The 23,024-nt window shown below is 43.4% G+C and overlaps 1 protein-coding gene across 2 annotated transcripts in view; it reads right to left on the bottom strand.

Annotated features, from left to right (window-relative positions):
• Window positions 1-10,936: 10,936 nt before the first annotated feature.
• Window positions 10,937-23,024, bottom strand: part of LOC311138460 (inositol hexakisphosphate kinase 2-like) — a 31,760-nt gene continuing 19,672 nt past the window's right edge. Inside the window, exons 2-6 of one of the 2 annotated variants that reach the window (XM_084173144.1) lie at window positions 16,470-16,903; window positions 14,257-14,461; window positions 13,541-13,695; window positions 12,993-13,168; window positions 10,937-12,836 (exon numbers count right to left, since the gene is read on the bottom strand). In XM_084173144.1, coding sequence (XP_084029270.1) covers window positions 12,273-12,836; window positions 12,993-13,168; window positions 13,541-13,695; window positions 14,257-14,461; window positions 16,470-16,707 — 1,338 coding nt within the window. In that variant the 5' untranslated portion in view covers window positions 16,708-16,903 and the 3' untranslated portion in view covers window positions 10,937-12,272. Of the gene's footprint in view, window positions 12,837-12,992; window positions 13,169-13,540; window positions 13,696-14,256; window positions 14,462-16,469; window positions 17,179-23,024 lie in introns of those variants that run through there. The other variant, XM_084173143.1, reaches the window with a different exon arrangement.

The following is a 23,024-nucleotide window of genomic DNA, read 5'->3' as shown; positions in this document are numbered from 1 at the left end:
TTCAGGGAGGGTCGGGTAAAAATATATTTTACTGAATGGAGGGCCATCCATTTTCATTTCAGAGAGGTCCGATTTTCTCCAGGTATCCCTCATTATAAATAACGTACCTTAGCAAAAGCAATTTCTCAATAAATAATTTTGAAAGGACTGGTGGAGTTCATTTTGCATGGCCCGGTACCCCAGGTGAGTGGAGTTTGCACATTTTAGACCATTCCATTGGTCCTTAAGTGAACTCTCCACTCGCCCGGGGCACCGGGCCTTGCAAAACGAACCCCACCATTGTCTGGGAGTGGTGGGGAGGGGAAAACTGAAAACTTTGGTTTGGAACGCTCTTTCTTATTGGTCATTAACTAATTTACCGCCTGGCCAAAACTCAATGCCACCAAAACAGGCAGTCATTTCAGGCAGTCTTTTCAAACACTAAAAGGGCATTATAATAATTTTCACAATTTTAAAGTATTATTCCAAACTCATAGTGTGGAAATATATATAAAACACAGGAAAACAGATTCAAAAGTTACCACATTTTACTGCCACCAGAGGTCAGCATTATACATTTTTTTAAATCACTGTTCCTGGTTGTTTTTCACAGTCTTCCATTAGCTTCCATAGCCAAGTCAGATTCCACAGCCACAAAGTCAAAATTGGCAATTAAAACAAATATATTTTTGATTTTAATTTAAGGGCAGGGCTAGGCACAAGGTTGCAGTGTGGTTAAGGTTAGGTTTAAAATCAAATTTTAAGATAAATTGTAGAAATGGGCAGGGTTTAGCCTTAATTATGACTTTGTGGCTATGGAAGCTAGTGATGACCTCTTCAGTGGGTTAAGGGAAAGGGAAGGGAAAGGGGGATACTAGTCAGTTGTACAACTGAATGCATTCAACTGAAATGTGTCTTCCACATTTAACCCAACCCCTCTAGATATCATACGTGCAGAGTAGTGGATTGTTTGTTGTATTGTAAATGTATTGTTAAAAAAAGTGACCGGTAAAGCATACCAATAAGCAAAGAAATATTTATGCATATGTAATTTAATGGCGTTTAGATGAAAAGGGGCTCTCTATTAGGCCTACACTGTAAAAAAATAAAAATAAGATTCTCCATGGGCAACTTTGCCCCTGTCTGAACCCTAGAAGTTTATGGTACAGTGTGAAAAAACACCAACACACATGCAGTGGTGGTAGAACTGTGTGGCACGCTTAACCACTGATCCATAATGGCACAATTACTCACACACACACCAACAACACAGGCATGGCTTAACACACCGATCCAAAATTCCAACTGAATGGCGTAGCCTACACAGTCATTCTGCTGACTAGGATCCATTTGGAAGTATACATAATGGGAGAACTCACTGGGCCACAAACTAACATGTTATTTTGTGACAGCAAAAAAACACAGAGAGCAAGAGACCGAGAGACTCTTGGTTACAGCCTGGGCTCGCTTGTCTGCCCTTAGATAAAGACATATTTGTTCAGCTTGGTTACATAATGACACAGAATGGAGAGCTAAGACAGAGGTGAGGACAAGCAAATACCAACTCTCCTAGTCACTCCATCATAGTCTCTCTTACCTTCTGACACAGTAAATCTTGCACATAAAAACTACATCTATTATCTACCCTATTTCATTCTTGGATTTTTTTTTCTCTCCATTTATCTGTATTTCGTGCCTGTTTTTTGTACAAAGACTGATTTTCAGTGTACATGTTGTCAGTCAGATATAAAACATTTATTCTGAACTTCTCAATGCTGGTTTTTAGACCTTAAAAAGTCCAAGTCCAATTATTTGTCTATGAATATGAGAAACATAATGTTTTGTATCATGGAAAGCAATGTGTGTTTGAATGGACATGCCATGTAAAGTGATCTTGAATGCCTGGATACAATTATATCACCAGTGAAGACATAGAGATCCTAAAGACGTGTATGAAAACTTGACTGTAGAAGTGCTGAAAGGGTGATGAAAGATCAATGATCAGAAGAAGCATCAGATTTCTGGAGTGCTAGGCAACTCCCCTCCCAGAGGCTACATGTCCTTCAATCTGGTTGAGTGGTCATGAAAGAAAGAAGCTGTGTATCTCTTACCTTCAGTTAGGTAAACATACTTAGGTATCAGAGTACATCTATTGCACAGAGTCCCTGAGGGGAGAGCATATACACTAAGTATACAAAACATTAAGAACACCTGCTCTTTCTATGACATAGACTGACCAGGTGAATCCAGGTGAAAACTATGATCCCTTATTGATGTCACTTGTTCAATCCACTCCAATCAGTGTAGATGAAGGGGGGGAGACAGGTTAAAGAAGGATTTTTAAGCCTTGAGACAGTTGAGACATGGATTGTGTGTGTGCCATTCAAGGGTGAATGGGCAAGACAAAATATTTAAGTGCCTTTTAACAGGGTATGGCAGTGGGTACCAGGTGCACCGGTTTGAGTGTGTCAAGAACTGCAACACTGCTGGGTTTTTCACGCTCAACAGTTTATATCAAGAATTATAAAACGGGTGGGTCTAATCCTGGATGCTGTTTGGTTAAAACCGCATTCCAGCCGGTGTCTATTCCGCAAGTTACCACCGGCTAAAGCTGTGATGTTGAAATGCCTATTTACTCTGTTCCATCTCACTGCGCAATCCACTGTCTCATCAGCCCAGCCAGGCAATTTATAAACTTGATCTCCACTATAAAAAGCATCTAGACATTATCTCCGATTGCTTTTAGACTAGCATTTGGTTTTCAACAGCGGAGGTTTGTATACTGTAAACCTTGCTGTCTGTCTCTAGGACATTTGCAACATTGTTTCAAAATTCAAATTCGATCTCCAGCTGTTCCATAGTAATGAACGTGTCAGGAGTCAGGACGAGACAGACAGGCAGACAGCTTTTCTCAGCCAGTCGAAATCACGAATCAGCTGGCATCATTTTCTTTGATATATACAAAGAAATGTCAATAGAAAACAGGTAAAACAAAACAAAATGCAGCTAGTTTGCAGTCTTTCCAGCTTCAGTTTGAAATGATTGTGTTAGCTGTGTTGTTGGCTAGCTCCTCTGAACAACAGTGTCCTGACAAGAGAGCACATTTTTTATGCCAGGCGAAATCGTGCATCGTTGTTACGGATGTATCCAAATAAATGTCACTAGAAAACAGCTTAAACAAACACAAATGTTGCTACTTTGCTGTTATTCTGTCTGCACTGTTTGACGTGACTGTAAGTTAGCCGTAGTTGGCTAGCTAGCAAGCAAGGGAGGCAATGGAACATTTAGAACGAATGACTGGGTCGCGTCCACAGATACAGAACAAAAACACTTAATGGCTGGGTCGCGTCTCTGGCAACCGAACCGATAGAACGAACGACCAGCCGGCTTGGGTAGCAACCTTAGATTTGTGTCAGGACTATATCTAGTGGAAGGATGAAATAGTATGAATAAATTCATCAAAATTACGTTTTTTATATAAATATGTCAATCATTATTTGAATATGTTGGTAACTGTCGTAGTAAATATATAATGTTATAGCTTGGTCTGACTAAAATCTTGTGCATGACCCATTTTGTGTTGGGCGTTTGTTTTCAATCAATGCTGTTCCTATCCAATAACAATGGACAAAAGGGTCCTATCTTGTCAGCCTTGTCAGCAGGTGGCCAAGGACAACACCCACGCCATAGGCCTCTCAGTTCTTCCAACTCACGAGTTCTTGCTCTGAGGACGCACACACACAAAAATGCATACGCACACACACACAACTGCACTTCTTTCTACTGGTCGGGTGCCAAGGGCAGAGGACTCTGCCGTGCACCAATGGGGCTTCTGCTCTGGACAGAGCAGACCCGCCTCCTACGCCTCGGGAACCAATCAAGGGACTAGAAGAAAGACCCTTTCTTTATGTTGCATTGTATAAAGTAATGCTGAAAACTCTGTTTTTGATCCCTTTTCAACTGTCTCCATAAGAGGCAACTGAATGGGTCCATGCATGTAGCTTGAGCAGTACCAGCTATCTCTGTTGTTTAATAAACTGCCTTTTGCTTAAGCATATTCCTCTCTGTCTAGCGTCGTTGGTTTGTACTTCCTCTCCTTATGGTTCCACCAACAAAACTCGACTTCATCTCGGGCCAAACAACACCCGTGCCAATATATCCTCCAAACACCGGCTTCTCAGGCATTATCACTTAATGGTCCACAACCCAAAGGACATCCAGCCAACGTGACACAACTGTGGGAAACATTGGAGTCAACATGGGCCAGCATCCCTGTGGAACGCTTTCGACACCACGAATTGAGGCTGTTCTGAGTGCAAAAAGAGGGTGGGGAGGTGGGATTCTCTCTTTGTTCCTTCAGCTATGATGATTATCCCACTCTGGTGAAAGAGCACCATCCTATTAATTAGGACCTCCAATCTAACCCAATCTGTATGTTAAGTGATTTGATGGACCCATCCAGCTTGATCAGCTGCTGTTGTCACTTTACCTGCCTCCATCCTCTCTAATTGATTAATAAGGTCATAAATGTTTGTTTTTTAGGCTTGATTCCATCAGTACAAATCTTACTACCTTCTTCTCCATGAGCTGATTGATTGAACATTGTGATTATAGACAAAATACATATATATTTATTTATAGTTGTTTCAAAAATGCATTACTGACAGCAACATGTCAGACCCGTATTGACACTAAGACTGATGTTGTTGCTCTGCTTTTTCTAAAAGATTTTGGTATAGGTTGTTCTATTTTTCCTTGTGAGGCTGCCCCAAAAGGGGACATGCTTCTCTCGGTCAATGGACAGAGATGTCTGAAGTGCATGTCTGAGTGGTTCACAAGGGATTTGTATTTTCCATCCCTGAGGCTGGAAAGGGAGTTTTTCCTTTGAGAACACTGTGTGTGGCATAGAGTTTTCTATGATCTTATGAGTAGCCGGGGATCACACTGCACAAGTAGGCTACTGTACAAAAAATACATTAGCTCTGACCAAACACTCATATAGCCCCCGCCCTGAAGAAAAATTGGTCTATCTGCACAATCTCATAAACGCGTACATATAGAGAAACACACGTCCACACAGAGAAATGTGCAGACGTGCAGTAGAGACCTGCAGATATTCTGAGGAGTGGGAAGCTGATCTGTGAACAAGAACACATGGTGACGTGGGTGGACAGATAATTTGCGTCCTCTCCAGATTAGACGGTTCTTTTCCTTCTTATTTTTAGAGGCGGCTAAATATACAGCACCCGGCTAGTTGTGGGGGAATGTTTGTGTATGACTATGAGTCAGTCGCTCCCTTTAAGAGTGTGCTCCTAATCTCAGCTCGTTATCTGTATAAAAGACACCTGGGAGCCAGAAATCTTTCTGATTGAGAGGGGGTCAAATACTTATTTCCCTCATTAAAATGCAAAACAATTTATAACATTTGTGACATGTGTTTTTCTGGATTTCTTTGTTGTTATTCTGTCTCTCACTGTTCAAATAAACCTACCATTAAAATTATAGACTGATCATGTCTTTGTCAGTGGGCAAACGTACAAAATCAGCAGGGGATCAAATACTTTTTTACCTCACTGTATTATTGGGGTTTTCCATGTGATTGAACTTAATAGAATATAATGTATTCAAAAGTATTAAATGTAGTCTTTGGCTTCCTACAGGTTACACACATCCCTGCCCTATTCACTGTGTATGAAGAGAGCATTGATTAAGGTCAACAACATGGGCGTTTAATGGATAATGAACCCTATTTGTTGGGGTTATAGAGATCAAATCACCCAGTTAACTATGTCTCACTCCATCCATCTCCACTTGGGCTCTCAGTATTACATTTTAGTCATTTAGCAGACGCTCTTATCCAGAGCGATTAACAGTTAGTGAGTGCATACATTTTCATACTGGCCCCCCGTGGGAATCGAAACCACAACCCTGGCGTTGCAAACGCCATGCTCTACCAACTGAGCTACACGGGGCTATTACTACTAGACCTGAGCTGTTTAGCTGCTGGGATACAAACACAGAAACATGCAGCATCCCTCACCTTTACTATTCACATCCCCCTCTCCTGGGGACACAACATGGCAGTGAGACAACATTTATGTAAACCCAACACTCAGCGTCAGAGATACAGATGGGGACAAGGAGGGGGAGGGCAGCTATTATTATTGGAAAGAAAATGTAATAAAGAGAAAGAGAGGGAGGGAATGAGAGAGAGAGCGCATCATTATAATCCCTTGCATTAAATTGTTTGTACATAAACATGATAACAGATTTTGTAAGCTCACACTATTTCAGCAATTTTGTTTTCAGGACAACAAAATCTTCTATAACCAGAGTGAGGATGAGGAATCAAGGATGATGATTTACATAGAAATACAACCCAATCACTATTGCAGATAAAGGCATGAAGGCCAACATTACAACAAGATGAACTTGATGTACAGCCAACATAACATGCATCAATGTATTACAGTAATAATCCTTATGGACAGTAAATTGTCGACATACTGTATCCACTTAATTGGGTGATCATATATCAATAATGACGACTTGTGACGAAGTAGGGTGTGTCATTAATATCTCATTAAAGTAATTTGGATGTTCATCTAAGCCTGTTTAACAGCACAGGCTGTGGACCAGCCCTAACAGGAGCCTTGGGCTAATTCTTACCCTGCTATGTCAAACCACGTCACCGCCGCCCTTATGTAAGAGTCTAATTCCATCTTGGCCTGATTTGTCCTCTTGTCCATTCCTTGTCTCCCTCTATCTCCCTCCATCCATCTCTAAATATGGTTAAACCCCCCTCACAGATGTGAAGGTCACTTGAGCCCAATGGTGAAGCATTATCAGGATCCTCTGTACAGTATAAGCAGCACCTGCAAAGCCAACAAAGGACTGCACAACCCCTCCAAAACAGAGAGCTCTTGTTTTCCCCTAGACCTTGTATTGTGTTAAATATGATCCACTATCGGTAGCCTTTCTTTCCTCTGTCACATTTGTGTGGTTGTTCCTGAGGATCACTAGCAATAGTGGATTATATTAGGCTAACGTATTACAAATTGTGCAATAATTTGGGACATGTAGCCTATTTATGGAACGCAGACCATACATAGCAGTTTAAACCTGGAGCCTGGTGCATGGTTCACGACGACTGGACCATTGTCATCACAGTTCCATAATTAATGAGGATTATTAGGGTAGATTTATAGGACTACTGTTTAACCCCTATTGTACACTTTTCTCACTTTTAAATATTTCATGGATTGAACAATTGAATATGGCAACTCACAGGATTATTTTTGAACCACTATTTTTGAATCACTAATATATTTTGTGCGTAAAGGCTCTCCAAACCTTTTTTTTTTCTCATGATTATTCATAAATACTTTCCTAACCTTAAATAATACACAAGATCAGAGTATTTTTTAAATCTACCAATTGGTGCTGAAAAAGAGACGTGTGTGTATTTACATGGCTTTCCTTCATTGATCCCTAATATTTTGAACAGTTCTCTCCATATATTCATTCTAGTGAGTCTGTTAAGAAAATTCAAATTAAAGGTGGGCTTACAATAAATTAAAAGGGATGGCTTGAGATAAAAGTGTTGAAAACCCCATTGAATGAAAACTCCACAAGAAAATCTGTTGGCCAGCAACAGATTTTCAGAGGTTGAATTAAATATGTTTTCCGCACGTGCAAGGGAACCACGCCTGCAAAGCCCGTTACACAATGCCTAATGTTACATCTGAATAACAACTACTGAGAAGTGTGTAGGAAAGGCGTGTGTAGGAAAGACAAGTCTGAATCTGGCCCAAAGTGATTCCAAGATCACAGTACAGTACTTTTGACTGGGAGTAGTATACAGAAGTGTTATATCAGGATCAAATGGGTTTTCATTTAAGCAGGTATTGACAGAGAACTAACTAAACCTGACGAGTGACAGGGGAGAGGGCACTGAAAGAGAAGCAGTCATTTTCACCTAGTTTCCATTCTTGTTTCAATGCACTGGCTGACTTAGAGCAATATGAAGTCACTGAATTTAACCTCTGTCAAAACATGCCCAGCACAACAACCATAACAACACTGGCTTGTTTAGACGCACACACACACACTCGCACACTCCATTTTGAGAGCCGAAAGCGGCAGAGCCACAAGAAATGTGAGTTAGCCATTGCAAGCCTTTGCGTGACAGACAGAGGGATTCTGTGACTGTCTGAGGGCCTATCTGTCTGAGAGGAGGCAGAGGGACTGAGTGAGCGATGGGACTGATAGGGAATTGGTGTGCTTGTGTGTGGGGATGTCTGCCTGCATCCATCAAACTATACAGTCTACTCAGTCCAACAAAGATGAGCAGTACAAATCTGTTTGTTTAAATTTGTTTATTATTTCCCTTGACGCCTTTTGACATTTGCATGCTTCTTGATGTGCCCAACTTGGTCTTCCCGGAACTCTTAAACACACTTAATCTGTGTATGTGTTCGTGAGTTCTGGCAGGCTGTGTAAGTGCGTGTGTTTGTGTATGAAATTGGGTGTTTGTGGCGGGCTCAGTTGGAATTGTTTATGCATGAGGATTTGATTTCAGGCAAACAGCAAGAGACTGATACGGTGTAAGGCCCAAGAGTGACATCAACCCAAGTTAACCAGTGTGTGTATATTAAGAATGGCCTTTGGCTTAGACACACATGTTTAGAAATGTTATATATCTCTGTCCTTTAGAGGAGGCAGAATGAGGGTTAGGAAGAAAAATAGGAGCGCTAAAACTCTGTTTTGAAGTATATTTGAAGCACATGATACTTAATGGAGTATGACATAAACAGATAATGATAAATAGACATGCAGCATTAAGAAATAAATACTTTTGTTTGAAATAGAGGTGAGTGTTTGATGGGGTATGATCACAAACATCTGAGATTCTGGGACACCATTTTATCCTCAGCTTCAGAGAAAACCTAAAAATAGTTCACTGTTGTTGCCATAGTGATTTTGTACCACTGTTATACAACTGGGCCATTTGCATTGGTAGCCTGAGCAGAGTAAAACATAACGACAACATACAGCCTAGTAGATAAAACAGTCCACTCGGTGGCTTTTCTGTTACATCAACTAAAGCCACTTTCAAAGAGACTGGAGATATGACAGTTTATACTCTATACAATCACTCCATCTCTCTCTGCAATCTCACACAGGAATGGGACTAGAGACAAATAGATTTAGTATGTGGAGTAATTTAAAGCTGTAATCGTGAATGTGTTTGTGTGTCTGTGTGTGTGTGTACATATACTGCCTGTGTACCCTCCGCCCTGATTCACCCAGCTGTCTACCCTGAGATTGGAGCGGTGTCCTCTGGGTCACATCAGCCAGTGGGTCAGACCTGCTCCACATACAGTACAGAGGTTTAACATTTCATAACATGAGACTTCCCTAAAATCAGTCAAACTAACTACAGAAACAAATAGAAGATGCACTGGTAGACAGAGAAAATGGCGTGTGTGTATAGAAGAAAGCGTCTCTGATTGTCAATGTCCACCATACATGTATTGGGGTAGAGCACATAAACTGAGAGCAAAAGACCAAGTTGAGCTGCTGTGTTTCCCAGAGAGAGGGCACTAGGCAGATAATGTCTATCAACGCTGTGTACACAGGAGAGAGAGAAGAGCTGTCTGAGTGTTAAGGATCCATTCCATGAGTGGATCACGTGTCTCCAGAAGCCTGTGACTCATACCATTCCTCCCAAGACTGGCTGATTCCCTCTCCTCTCCTCCTCTGTCTCGTTCCCTTTCTTTTTGCTTCAGACTGGTAAGGACCTGACCGTGGCTGGCAGAGACACCATCTCCCCTCAGCTTCGGATGACCTCACTCAACCTCTCACTGTAGAACCAGCCCCACCTGCCACCACCACATACACTGTCTCTCTATTCCTCTCTGGATCATGCAGCTATGTACAGCATTTGTGACGCTCTGGAGCCGTTGTGTCTCAGCAACCCAACGTGATCACGATAATGGCCCATCTGACATTTTAATAAACTGAAAGTGATACTTTGTTATTTAGATGGGAATTCTAGCCTCAATTCTTAGATGTTATCTAACAGAGCAGTCTGGCCCTGTGGTCAGTTCTTTCCCCCCTGACCCAGCAGGTGGTGGTGGGAGGACTTCATCATGACTGATATTATTATGGAGCTGCAGTTCTCAAAGCTAATTCTGGTTTAAATAATCTTTCATAAATGGACTGGCATTCCCAGTCATCACTCACCCACACACAAGAGGAACTTTCCCCTCCATCAAATGTATGTAAACGAAGAGCATTGCCAGCTTTCTATTATAATCAGGGGTTACACTAGTTTTCCATGTAAAAACATGAAGAACCATTACAACCAATTGGATTCTGTGTGCCAAAAGGGAGTACGTTTTGCAAATTGGACATAAGTGTTACAGTAAATGACTAGATTTTATTGGTTCCAAAAAGACGCAAGTGACATTTAAATCAATTTGATTGTAAAAAAAAAAAAAAAAAAGCTGAAATCTGCATAAGGTGAAATAGCACCACTATTCATCCCCAGTGTCTTTATTATTTTGTTGATGAAACAGAGAGGAGCGACTGGCAGCACGGTTAAAATAATTATAATTGCAGTACATATTCTGGTGTTCTATCGCGCGTGCAATGATGTACGAGGGAAAGAAACTTTGTGTTTAAAGTAACTTCTTTGTTGTTGTAATATACCAAACTGACGTGGCAGTTTCACCAACTATGGATTCAAGCAAGATGGGCTGTTTTACTGTAGAAGCAGAAAACACTAGCAATACAAGTTATCTTTATTCTTTTGTACAATTTTGAAAATGTCACTTACCGGTACGCCCCTTAGGCACTCAACCCATTGCTGGCTGTTGTCTGGATTTAGTGAGAATGATCATCACTGTATAACACAGTATTAGCACACAAAGGGATAGAAATGGAAAGCAGAGCATTTGCCACAACCACATTTTTTATTTATTTCTCCTCCAACAAAATGTGGACAAGACAGATACAAGATAGAGGTATCTGAATGTAAAATAACAATATTAATTAATATTATCAGATTAATAACATGGAATGTAGTCTTTGTATCTCCATTCACTTTCTTTTTTAAATTTTTTGTTTAAGAAACATGTAAAATAAATAAAGATATACAGGTAACTGACAAAATAAAGGAAACACTTGAGTAAATGAGGAATACAAAGTATATTGAAAGCAGGTGATTCCACACAAGTGTGGTTCCTGAGTTAATTAAGCAATTAACATCCCATCATGCTTAGGGTCATGTATGAAAACGCCCAGATGCCCACTATTTTGGCTACCATGGCTAGAAGAGATCTCAGTGACTTTGAAAGAGACGTCTCAAAGGAGCATAGGGGGTTTAAAGGGTGTGTGTGTATTTTAGTATCATTTGGTATTTTATGTGTGTGTGTCTCAGTCACCAGATCTCAACCCAACTGAACACTTATGGGAGATTCTGGTGCAGCACCTGAGACAGCGTTTTCCACCACCATCAACAAAACACAAAATGATGGGAATTTATTGTGTAAGAATGGCGTTGCATCCCTCCAATAGAGTTCTAGACACTTGTAGAATCTATACCAAGGTGCATTGAAGCTGTTCTGGCTCGTGGTGGCCCAACGCCCTATTAAGACGCTTTATGTTGGTGTTTCCTTGATTTGGGCAGTTACCTGTACAAGGCCTTTGTATGTAACCTAATAGCTATCTGAATATACCGCAGTCTGTTCTTTGAATGCGAAGGGAGCGGGACAGCAAAATAAACTGGTATAGTAGAAAAATTGAAGATGTTTTCCCTTTTCTCTCATCAACTTTAATTAATTTCACACAGATACAGCAGTTTCTCTCTTTTGCTTTCTCAAATCTGCCCTATCAGTAGCACACAACATCAGTGCATGTGTTTGTGTGTGTATAAGGCAGGCACCTTGGGACAGTTGGAATCCGTGCTTGCAGTCATGGACTTCATTTCACTGGGTAAAATAACCTAGTTTGTAAAAGAGTAAGCAGATAAGGGTGACAACTCACTGAGTTAACTAAACTGAAGATCGCAAATGTCTCTTTAAACATGAACCATCAGGGCCCTTTTTATCCCGTACGGACACAAACAAAAACACCCAAAAGAAGCACCAAGAACAGAAACAAGGACCCTGTGGAAAACAGGCTACAGCAATGTTCATCATGCCCCTAAGTCCAGCCTCTGTAGTCCAGTGTGATGTTTCTTCCATGAGTCCAAAAGAGAGAAGGGAGACTGTGTGTGTGTGTGTGTTTTAGTCTGTGCTGTGGTCCTCAAGCTTGGAGATGATGGTGATGAGGTTCTGCAGACCAAAGATGTAGCCACTGTCCTGGCCCTCGTGCACCACACTGTCCTCCACAAAGTCGGGGCAGGTGGTGTGGGCAAAGTCAATCATCCTCACGTCCACTGCCGGGTCAAGGCTTGTATCAGATCGGGCTGCCAGGTGCCCACCACCAGTGCTACCACTACTACTGCGGGTAAACCCAAACGCACCTGCCTCTTCATCATCTTCCTCTTCTACTTCCTCCTCCTCAGACAGACCGTCCTCGGGGGCCCTGTGTGTGTGTGTGTGTGTGCAGGGCGGCTCGCCATCATAGATGATCAATAGGGAGGAGGAATAGAAGCGGTAGGACTCACAGCTCTCTAGGGCCGCCTGCATCTCCCTGAGCCTCCGCAGCACCGGGGAGAGCAGCTCACGCCGCAGATGCCGCCCGTCATGGAAGAACTGGAACAAGGCTTCCTTAAAGCCTGACAGGGTCAGTTTACGCCCAATGTACTTATCCATGAACATGAGCTGACCCGAGTCTGACTGGTACACCTGAGAGAGAGGTAGGAGATGGAGGGGTTCAGAAACACATTTCTTCCTTTTCATTCTGAACAAGAACTAAGCTATGCCCCCCCCCACTAGATCATTTCAGGCTCTTCAATTCTGCCCCATCCCCATCAATAACACACAAGTTAACATTGTGCCCACCTGCATGCCACAGAGGCGTACTCCGATGGAGGCAGAGGTGCTTTGCTGGCACTTGCGTATTTGCATGACCTTCTTCTCCTCAGACACGTTGTCACCGTGCTGCCGCGTGCCCATCTTCAGGTCCAGCACGCATGGAACCGTGTGACGCCACGTCAGGTTCTCCAGCAGGATGAATTCTGGGAAGGGGTCCTGAGTCAAGGAACCTTTGACTACAGGAAAATCACATGTTCTAATGGACCTGGTTGGAGACAGCTCTCCATTAATGTAGTAGGAAGACCTGACTCCCACTCAGCGGACACTAATTTATCAGACGGACATGACACCATTCCATCTCTAGCCTTTCGTCACATCAATCTACTTCACTTACAAACACAAAGATGTCACAAGTCGATTATCTGTAAGATTGTGAGGCTACTTTGGGCACAAAATTCTGCAGAGTGAAGAAATAAGCAGTAGTATACAGTAATAAGATCAGGTACATGGACAAACCCTGCAGGCAGGTGATGGATTGCCTGATGTTTAGAGTGGTTGTGGTAATGAAAGGATACTGTATTGGTTGCGGTGCTTGGCGTTCTCCTTCATCCTCTGCAGGTGTTCCTGTTGGAGTTGGAGTCTCCAGGGGTTGTGTTGGATGGCGTTGCAGCCTTCCAGAGGCACCTCCACCTGCTGCAGCCACTCCAGCTCCTCCTCCTCATGCTTATGACTGGGGGAGAGAGGGGAGTCAGGAGGGGTGGAGAGCAGGGAGGGAGTCCCCTATTGTACCATTAAGTTTACGTTCTAGAACCTTTGATACAATGTGTCTCAACCTAGGTGTCAGGTAATGTTGTATGGAAGGTACATGACAAAGATCAGCATATTATAAGTGTGAGCTTGGTCAGATTGCATCACCTTCGACTGTCCTGTCTCTTCTCTACCCTTTCCTCTTTCCCTTGCACTGCCCCTCCTGGCCTGGAGATCACGGCTCTGTAGTGGTTCCATAAACCTCTGGCTTTAACTAACCCCAGCCTGGCCACACCATCATCTACTCACACCAGATGGGTCCTGCCTGCTTGTATTTCAGAGTGTGTATGTGTATTTCAGAGTGTGTATTTCAGAGTGTGTATTTCAGAGTGCTTTCTGTGTTTGTGTGTGTCTGTCAGTTATGTGCCAGTGATTGCGTTTGTTCACCATAACGATCACCAACTCTGGTGCACTGCATGTCTCTTTATCAGTGTCACAGTAAGTCTCCGTAACAGTGTTTCAATCCGTCTCTGTCCCGTCTCACCTCTTGTCCTCGTCTTCGTGTGAGTCCAGTAGACTCCGGGCAGACAGCTGCTTGTTGCCCCACTGCAGCATCTTGCTGTATGGCTCGCCGTTGACCGACAGATCTATATTCTCCAGGTCCCCCACCCCAGAGTCACTGTGCAGGGGGTACGCTATGAGACACAGGTTGCCCTCCTCATCCTCTTCAAAACCCACAGATACCACACCTGAGAGACAGAGAGAGGAAAGGAAGTAGACAAACCCGTAAGATATCAACCTCATAGAAACAGCAAAGCAATGGTTATTTTGACTCTCTCGATGGAACACTGCATTTAAATTTCCCAGCAGCAAACAAGAAACTGGGAAGTATTTTGAGTCTCTTACCCCAAACTCTTTTTGCTCGCCAGCATTTTTAAAACTTACAGAGCCGTCTGCCCTGGCTTCTCTCAACCTGATAGAGATCAAAGGACCTGGACAAACAACTTTATAACAAACAGAGATACAGATCTCCCAACTTCAGACAGAGAGAGAGAGAGAGAGAGAGAGATACAGATACAGATCTCCCAACTCCAGACAGCCAGAGAGAGAGAGAGAGACAGCGACAGAGGTGGAGGGCGATGGAGATATGGGGCTTGGGGACAACAAATAGAGGCTGTGTCTATATGGAAATCTTGTTTATATTTGTGTACAGTATGTTGTTGTTGTAAACATACACACTCCCAATATTACACGATCAATCATGCAGAAAAGGAAAGTCACTCCAAAACACAAACCACGCAAGGCTCGAGCAGATGCAATCAAAAAATATTTATTTTAAGTGATTTGAGCTGTTTTATCAAACCATTATAGCAGTAATATTATTACACAGTAAATAAATAAATAAAACACCTTAAAGACACTGTCACCAACACCATAGAGTACCAAAAACCACAAAATCATGTAAACCTATGCATATTGCCTTAAAACAACTTGTACAGTGAGAGAACAGCACAACAGCATACATAGTCTCTGTAGATGGACCAGACGGATGAACTAAAGCCTATTTCAGTTACTCAGTCACTCTCACGTCATTCTACCCATCCCGTATGTACAACATTTTAACCCCCCTCCCTCATGAGCCATGCCCTACCCTGCCCCATCCAAAACCACCCCCTCACCCAGCCACCATATCTCTCTGTGGGGATGATTCCCCTCTGGGGTGGGGATGCATAGAACACAACAGCTGCAAATTGACATGGAAAGGTAGAGTAGCTCAAAGAGAAAACGGTTGAAGATGAAGATAAAAAGTGAGATAAAGACTAGGATTAATTGGATCCTATCAGATCAGAACACATTTTGTGGTGCGAGTATATATGATCCAAAGCAACTGTGAGTGTCAAGCCACAGCCTTGTTTTAGAATGTTAAAAAGGAGGGAGCAAGCCCCCCCTTTTACGCACACAGGTTCACCTTTCACTTGTATGTCAGGTACTAAAGACAAACAGCTGCAGTGACCCGTAGTGTTAGATAACCTACTGTTAAACGGCTAAACAGCAGAGGGGAGACGCAGCACTGGTGGTGAACAGTGAGAGTTAACAAGATATGGTGGATGTTAGGACCCTGCAGGTCCACACTGCCTTCTGAACCTCAAGCCTTAGATACTGGTGTCATTGTATGATTTAACCCTCTCCTCGCTGAATTATTTCTGAACACGTTAGAAAGCATTTCTGTGTGTGTGTGTGTGTGTGTGTGTGCGCGCGTACTCGCTAAACCTGTCTTCATGCATACTATACTGCATTCTACCTGCTCTCTGGGCAGAGAAACACAGCTCCTACCGGTCTGTCTGTGCGACTTACCTCCTCTGCTTCTACACACAGGACAGCACACCCTGGTGGTGCTCCACTGCTACAGTGTCCCCCTGTGGCCAGGTCCAAGAGCACCGGCTACCACACAGCATCCTGGCTGGCCTGCAAAGTCCTAACCTGGGCCTTAGAGAATTGACAGAACCCACCTGATCCATCTGTGGAGGGACACACTTCGACTCCCTAAAAACAACCTACACCCTAAAACCATGCGCTAACATGGACCTTGAACAAGGAAAAGTGCATAGAAGAAAATGCATGCACCTGCAATAAAAACCTACCCTCTTTTCCAACCGTATTCCATACCAATCAAGAGATACAGAAAGAGGGGGAATGGGATATGGTCAAAAGAGACAGAGACAACACAGCAACAGAGGTTAGGGGGTACAGTCTTACCTCGGTACTGGGGGGTGAACTTCCTCATGGCGCTGGGTAGGCTCTTGTAGAACTGGTGCTCTTGGGGGATGAGGGGCTTGCAGATGGTCTGCTCTCCGAAACGCAGCACGCAGCAGTGGCCCCCCACCTGGTGCATGAAGGGCTCAAGCGGGACCCCTTTCTCCAGATAGTGTTGTAGCTGCTGCTGTGTTTGCTGTTGCTTGGCCTGCATGGTCTGAGCCTCCACGGCCGGACTCATCCTCCACTGACCCTGATCCTGAGCACAGCGACGCCACACGCATTAGCCTCCCTCCTCAGGGACACAGCGCTGCAGGGCCGCAACAGGACAGTTGGACGACCACACACGCAGACCGCAGGGTATCTCTGTTGATGTCGTTTATTTTGATCCCTCCTTTTCTGTGGTTTGATGATCTCTCCTCTGTGCAGGAGGGATTCTGCAAGACGAAAACAAAGAGGGAATGGAAGGAGGAAGAGAGAGAGAGAGATAGAGAGAGAGAAATATCGGCTCAGCGTTTGTCAATCTTAAATCCCTTTTTTCCTCCTGGCCTTAGAAAGTAGGCAGAGGGGTGTAGGAACAGAAAGTCCTTTGTGTCCCGAGGTTGATAAATGAAGGTGTGCGCTGCAGCTGCTGCTCTGCAGAGTGTGGTCTGAGTGCGACACAGCCTGACTGAAAGTCTCGCCTGCTGCCCACTGAAACCCTTCTGACACTGACAGCCTGCGCTCGCTCTGACTGGTAAAACTCACAAGCACAAAAACAGACCCGCCCACTCAGCCCACTTCCACCAATCACAAGCAGGAGCAGGTTGTTGGGTGGTACCCATTGAGGGAAGAGAGGGAGCAAACAAAGAGGGATGGAAGGAGCATGGGGGAGGGGAGAGAAAAAAGGAAAGAAGCAGAACAGAGAGAGGGAGGAGGGATGGAGGCAGAGCTGAACTGAACTCAGCTGTTTTTTTCTGTATGACAGAAGTGTTTTAACAACCTCACACAACAAGCTGCATTTCCTCATTTCAGACCAACGGCTGAGAGGGTGAAGACTGGTGGTAAAATAATGCAGACCCAGTGCCCACATACAGCCTAGCATCACATACTGACATTTGCAAAGACAGTTAAATATGCCACAAACACACTGGTAAACACAGTAACAAACGGTTTGCATTATGACAAATAACCTTGAGAGCCACAGAATGTTGATTATGGAACAAACAGCGGTCTGGTGCAAATAATGGTGCCAGTTAAGGTAAAGGTAGTCTTAAGGGCAACATAAAACATAGAACATGGAATAAAACAGTGTTTGTTGTCTTCCAGATTCCTCTGAAGATAAACTGCCAACATTGCCTATAACTACTAGCTAGGCATAACATGCTGACTGGGAGTAGGGCCCTGTACAGCAGAGAGAGAGAGAACAGGGAGTGCTTGTGTTTCCTGAGCTGCAGGGTGGACACTAATCCTTCCCTTCGTGGTAGCCTAGGCTAATCTGTTTCAAGAAGGGAGAACATACCAACTTCTCATTCACAGAATTGCCAGTCACAACAGGACAGGTAGGAGCATTTCCATCGAAAAGGACCCATGAGCACCAACATGTGAAGTTCATAGAAGCATATCAAATTGGGTGTCAAATGAAAGCTAAGTCTATATTTTTGTGAAATGAAGTCAGAGATACATTTTTCAATCATCTTAAAAATGAGGCATAATTAAAGGCTTCAGAAATACATCAAAACACAATAATGTTGACGTAAAGACCCCTGCCAACTAATATCAGCACATATTTTATTTTTGAGAAATTGTTTACCTTCTGTAAGTTTAAGAAATATTGCCTTGTACCTTGTAATTCCGTTAATAAAGCCCACATTTCTTTAAGATATTTTCTAATTTCTCTCCCTCAATTAAAGTATCAAGTAATGGTAGACCTGGCAATGAGTTATAGTAATTTTACTGCTATCAATTTTGTTTATGAATTATATATTAATTAAAACTTGTAACAAAAAAATTATTAAGGGAATTACTGCAACTGAATTGGATACAATGGGAAATCATAATAGTCACAAACCACAGTTGGGTCACCTTCTAATGTCCTCCCTCTTCCGGCATACTGTTATGTTCAGCAACCCCTCCCCCTATCTCTCTGCCTCTCGATCTCTCTCTCTCTGGTTAAATGTCACCTCTCCCAGCTCTTACAGAAACCTACCCATGAGCCCCCTCTCTTTCCAGCCTCACCCACAGAGCACCGACTGACACCGGATGTCCATGGACGCTGAAAAGTAGTTGAAAGTTGGTCAGTCCACCCTGGCCTTGATGTTAACGTCCACAGACGGACCGGACTGGACCAAATCTGAACCTATCATAGACTTATGTTTCACAAGTTTGGATAGCACAGTGCAGTACAGTGAGTAGAGCACAATAGAGTACAGTCCAATACAATGCAGTAGTACAGTATATTGTAATGTACTCTACTGCCATGTACTCTACTGTGCTGTATTGTACTCTACTCTGCTGTACTGCGATGTCCAAACTTGTGAAACATATGTTTATGATAGGTTCAGATTTGAACAGAATGACATTTATATCCATAATTATGCATTTCTGTGTAGTACAGACCAGGGACCCATGATGTAATTCCGTTACCGTAATTCTGTTACAAGGTGTAAATCCACTTCACTTACTGTAGTTCAATAACCAAAATAGATTTTTTCAAACTCAAAGTGCCACGTCATAGCTGACTCCCCATTCTTTCAGCAGACATCTTTGAATCTTAATTTGGAGCAGATATTTAACTGAGTTTTTGGTCGCATAAAAACCTGAATGAGATTTTAAGTTTGCATCTGCATAGTTCTTCTAAATTAGTTTTTGTAACATTTTCTGTCGAAATTGTTAAAAGCAGTCCTTGTGCATAGAGTTGTATGGTTTGTTAAACTTTGAAATCAATGGTTTTTGTTTGGCTACATTTTAAAGTGAAAACACTGAGTCAAAGCGTAATTCCGTTACCGTGGAATTGCCCGTAGGGAGTCGGGGGAGTGTGTGTGTGTGTGTATGTGTGTGTGTGTGTGTGTGTGTGTGTGTGTGTGTGTGTGCCTGGCCCAGTAGCAGAGGAGGGGATAGACACTGGCTGGTTCTCCTCAGACCACAGGCAGCAGCAGCAATCCCCACAGTAATATTTCTAATCCAGCATCCTGGAAAACTACAGGGAGGAAATGGGCCATGGAAAAAAACAGTAACTAAAAAACACACAGACAAACACAGGTTGACGGCACAGGGCACAAAGGGACTGTCAGGTAGGCAACTCCTTGCCACCCTCAGTGGCACCACATAACCACTACCTCAGACATACACATTATACAACACTAATGAAGCAATACACTGACACTGCTCTGGCTTTGTCTCTTGACCAATCATCTCTGACCTGAACATTGGTCAATATCCATGCCAACGGTAGCCTACTGCCAGCAGACATGCTGAGTTTGGCTTAGACTTTGCAGACACTTGCAAGACTTTAGGGAGGGGCACAAGAATGTCAGAGAGGGAGAGAGAAATGAAAAACACAGAGACAGAGAGAGGCGTGTGAACTTGCTGATGAGCAGTATCGTGGCATTGGGCCGTTGGCTGTTAGTGAGGTAGGTAAGGCATTAAACAGAGTGTTCCTGTAGTGTGTGCCAGAGAGACAAAGACACAGTGATCTGCTGACAGACCAGGCCATAGCCTGGGAACCCAATAGGAGCACAGAGCTCAGCAAAGCGGTCCTTTTCACCTCCACACAGTCTCCATAGAACGCACACACACACAGACGTCAGACACAGACCCAAATGACACGTCTTGCCAATAATGTCTGACCTACTGGCAAATAACATTCTCACTCTAATGGTCATTGCCAGCACTGCAGACATGTTGACTTTGGCCTGAACTTTGGAGAGACTTGCAAGACTTTAAGGGAGGGGCACAACAATGGACTCGTTTTTGAGGGAAATATCCTCAGGAGACCCCAAAATGGATTGGAAGCCTCCAGCCAGCAGAGCTGACAGGAAAAGGATGGCATTCTACCCTATGGAGCTGTGTGATTGACTGACATGCTGAAGTAGTTGTGTATACCCTGTCAAACTATGGTCCGGAGGTACAAATAAGTTAACAAAAACATAATCCGTCTACAGCCCTCAAACTCATCTCTGGACCTCGAAGCCAGTTCCACTGCATTTTTTCATTGTTCCCCTCTAATCGGGAACTGATTTAGACCTGGGACACGAGGTGGGTGCAATTAATTATCAGGTAGAACAGAAAACCAGCAGGCTCTGGACCTCGTAGGGTAAGAGTTGAATACCCCTGGTGTACAGTGACACTGAAGGTCTGACAGGCCTATTGTTCAGCTGGGGTCCTTGCTATTGTCACCATGCTAGTTTCTCATGGCTGCATGAGGAACGACAGAGGTCGGGTTGTGGTGGAATGTCAACGCGCCGGAGTATGGTGGTGGGCACATTGTGGTGCTGGGGTGCTCATAGGGGGCAGGAGGTGGGCAAGGTTAGTTTCATGCCAACGTGAGGCCAGGGGCACTGGCACGTTGAGCAGAACAGAGCAGAGGAGTAAGTGGAGTGGGGCTAATATGTAGGTGCTGAGTGACTTCAGACAGATGGGAGGAGCTACTGTAGTGAACCCAGAGAGCAGCCTGGGGCTATGAAGGACACATGGACAAAGGCTGTAGCTCGTAAACAAGCAAGCTAACACTGTAGGCTAAAGGAAGGCAGAAGTGAGCGTAACTCCACAACATCCTAGGCTATTTGTATAGCTACCTCTAGGAATTTGAGTAAGGCCTATCTTTTAAGTGCTTTAGAACATACAGTGCTTTCAGAAAGTATTCAGACCCCTTGACTTTTTCCACTTTATGTTACAGCCTTATTCTAAAATGGATTAAATAGTTGTTTTTCCTCATCAATCTACACACAATACCCCATAATGTCAAAGCAAAAACAGGTTTGTAGAAATTTGAACAAAAAAACTGAAATATGACATTTACATAATCATTCAGACCCTTTACTCAGTACTTTGTTGAAGCTCCTTTGGCAGCATTAACAGCCTCAAGTCTTCTTGGGTATGACGCTACATGCTCCTGCGTTGTCTTGGCTGTGTGCTTAGGGTCATTGTCCTGTTGGAACCTTCGCCCCAGTCTGAGGTCCTGAGCGCTCTGGAGCAGGTTTTCATCAAGGATCTCTCTGTACTTTTCTCTGTTCATCTTTCCCTTGATCCTGACTAGTCTCCCAGCCCCTGCCGTTGAAAAACGTCCCCACAGCATGATGCTGCCACCACAATGCTTCACCGTAGGGATAGTGCCAGGTTTCCTCCAGACGTGACGCTTGGCATTCAGACAGATGTGCCTTTCCAAATCATGTTCAATCAATTGAATTTACCACAGTTGGACTCCAATGAAGTTGTAGAAACATCTCAAGGATGATCAATGGAAACAGGATGCACCTGAGCTCAATTGAGAGTCTCATAGCATGGGTCTGAATACTTATGTAAATAAGGTTTGTGTTTTCTATTTTTAATACATTTGCAAACATACAAAAATACTGTTTTTGCTTTGTCATTATGGGGTATTGTGTGTAGATTGATGAGAAAAAATAATTTTATTGGTTTTAGAATAAGGCTGTAACGTAACAAAATGTGGAAAAAGTCAAGGGATCTGAATACTTTCCGAATGCACTGTATTTAGAATGGAATACAGGTGTACTAGGAGTCTTAAGGCAGAATTAATACCACATTAACCCAGACTGACTGACTGTACACAAGGACACACATCTCTGCTGACCAGTCTCCTTCCCCTCTCACTGGGCTGTTTCAGGAAAAATGCTCACCTTGCTCACAGAGTCAGCCTATTCCCCAGACAGACAGACAGACAGACAACGGATCAGTCCAGATTACATATGATCAGTGTGCTGCTGACCAAGTCTTTACAGGTCACCATGTAAGCCCCCCTTAAAATACCAAAGAGCTACCGGCTATTCAGATAGACTAATAATACACAGCTCCCTCCAAAACACACACACACACACACACAGACAGACACACACACAGACACACACAGACAGACACACACACACAGACAGACACACATTTAGACATGCACAGACACACACACACAGACAGACACACATTTAGACATGCACAGACAGACACACACAGACACACACACATTTAGACATGCACAGACACACACACACAGACAGACACACATTTAGACATGCACAGACACACACACACAGACAGACACACATTTAGACATGCACAGACACACACACACAGACAGACACACATTTAGACATGCACAGACAGACACGCACAGACAGACATACAGTCAGAAACATTCACACAATTGACAGACTGACACTAAGTAGGGTCAGAATGCTTTATCTTTTTTTACACACTGTACCAACATTCTCTGCACACGTTTAGAAACACGAACAGGCTAGACACACGGAGCACATACAGACACACACTTGCATATACTAAAGTTCATATGAGAGGTAACAGGTCCATAAATACCAGCATTAACACCATAGTGCAACGGGTGACATT

This window comes from Coregonus lavaretus (assembly GCF_964263955.1).
Source record: "Coregonus lavaretus genome assembly, chromosome: 12".
NCBI classification, from domain to species: domain Eukaryota; kingdom Metazoa; phylum Chordata; class Actinopteri; order Salmoniformes; family Salmonidae; genus Coregonus; species Coregonus lavaretus.
Note: the sequence above shows the minus strand (reverse complement) of the source record. Positions and strands in the feature narration are given on the sequence as shown.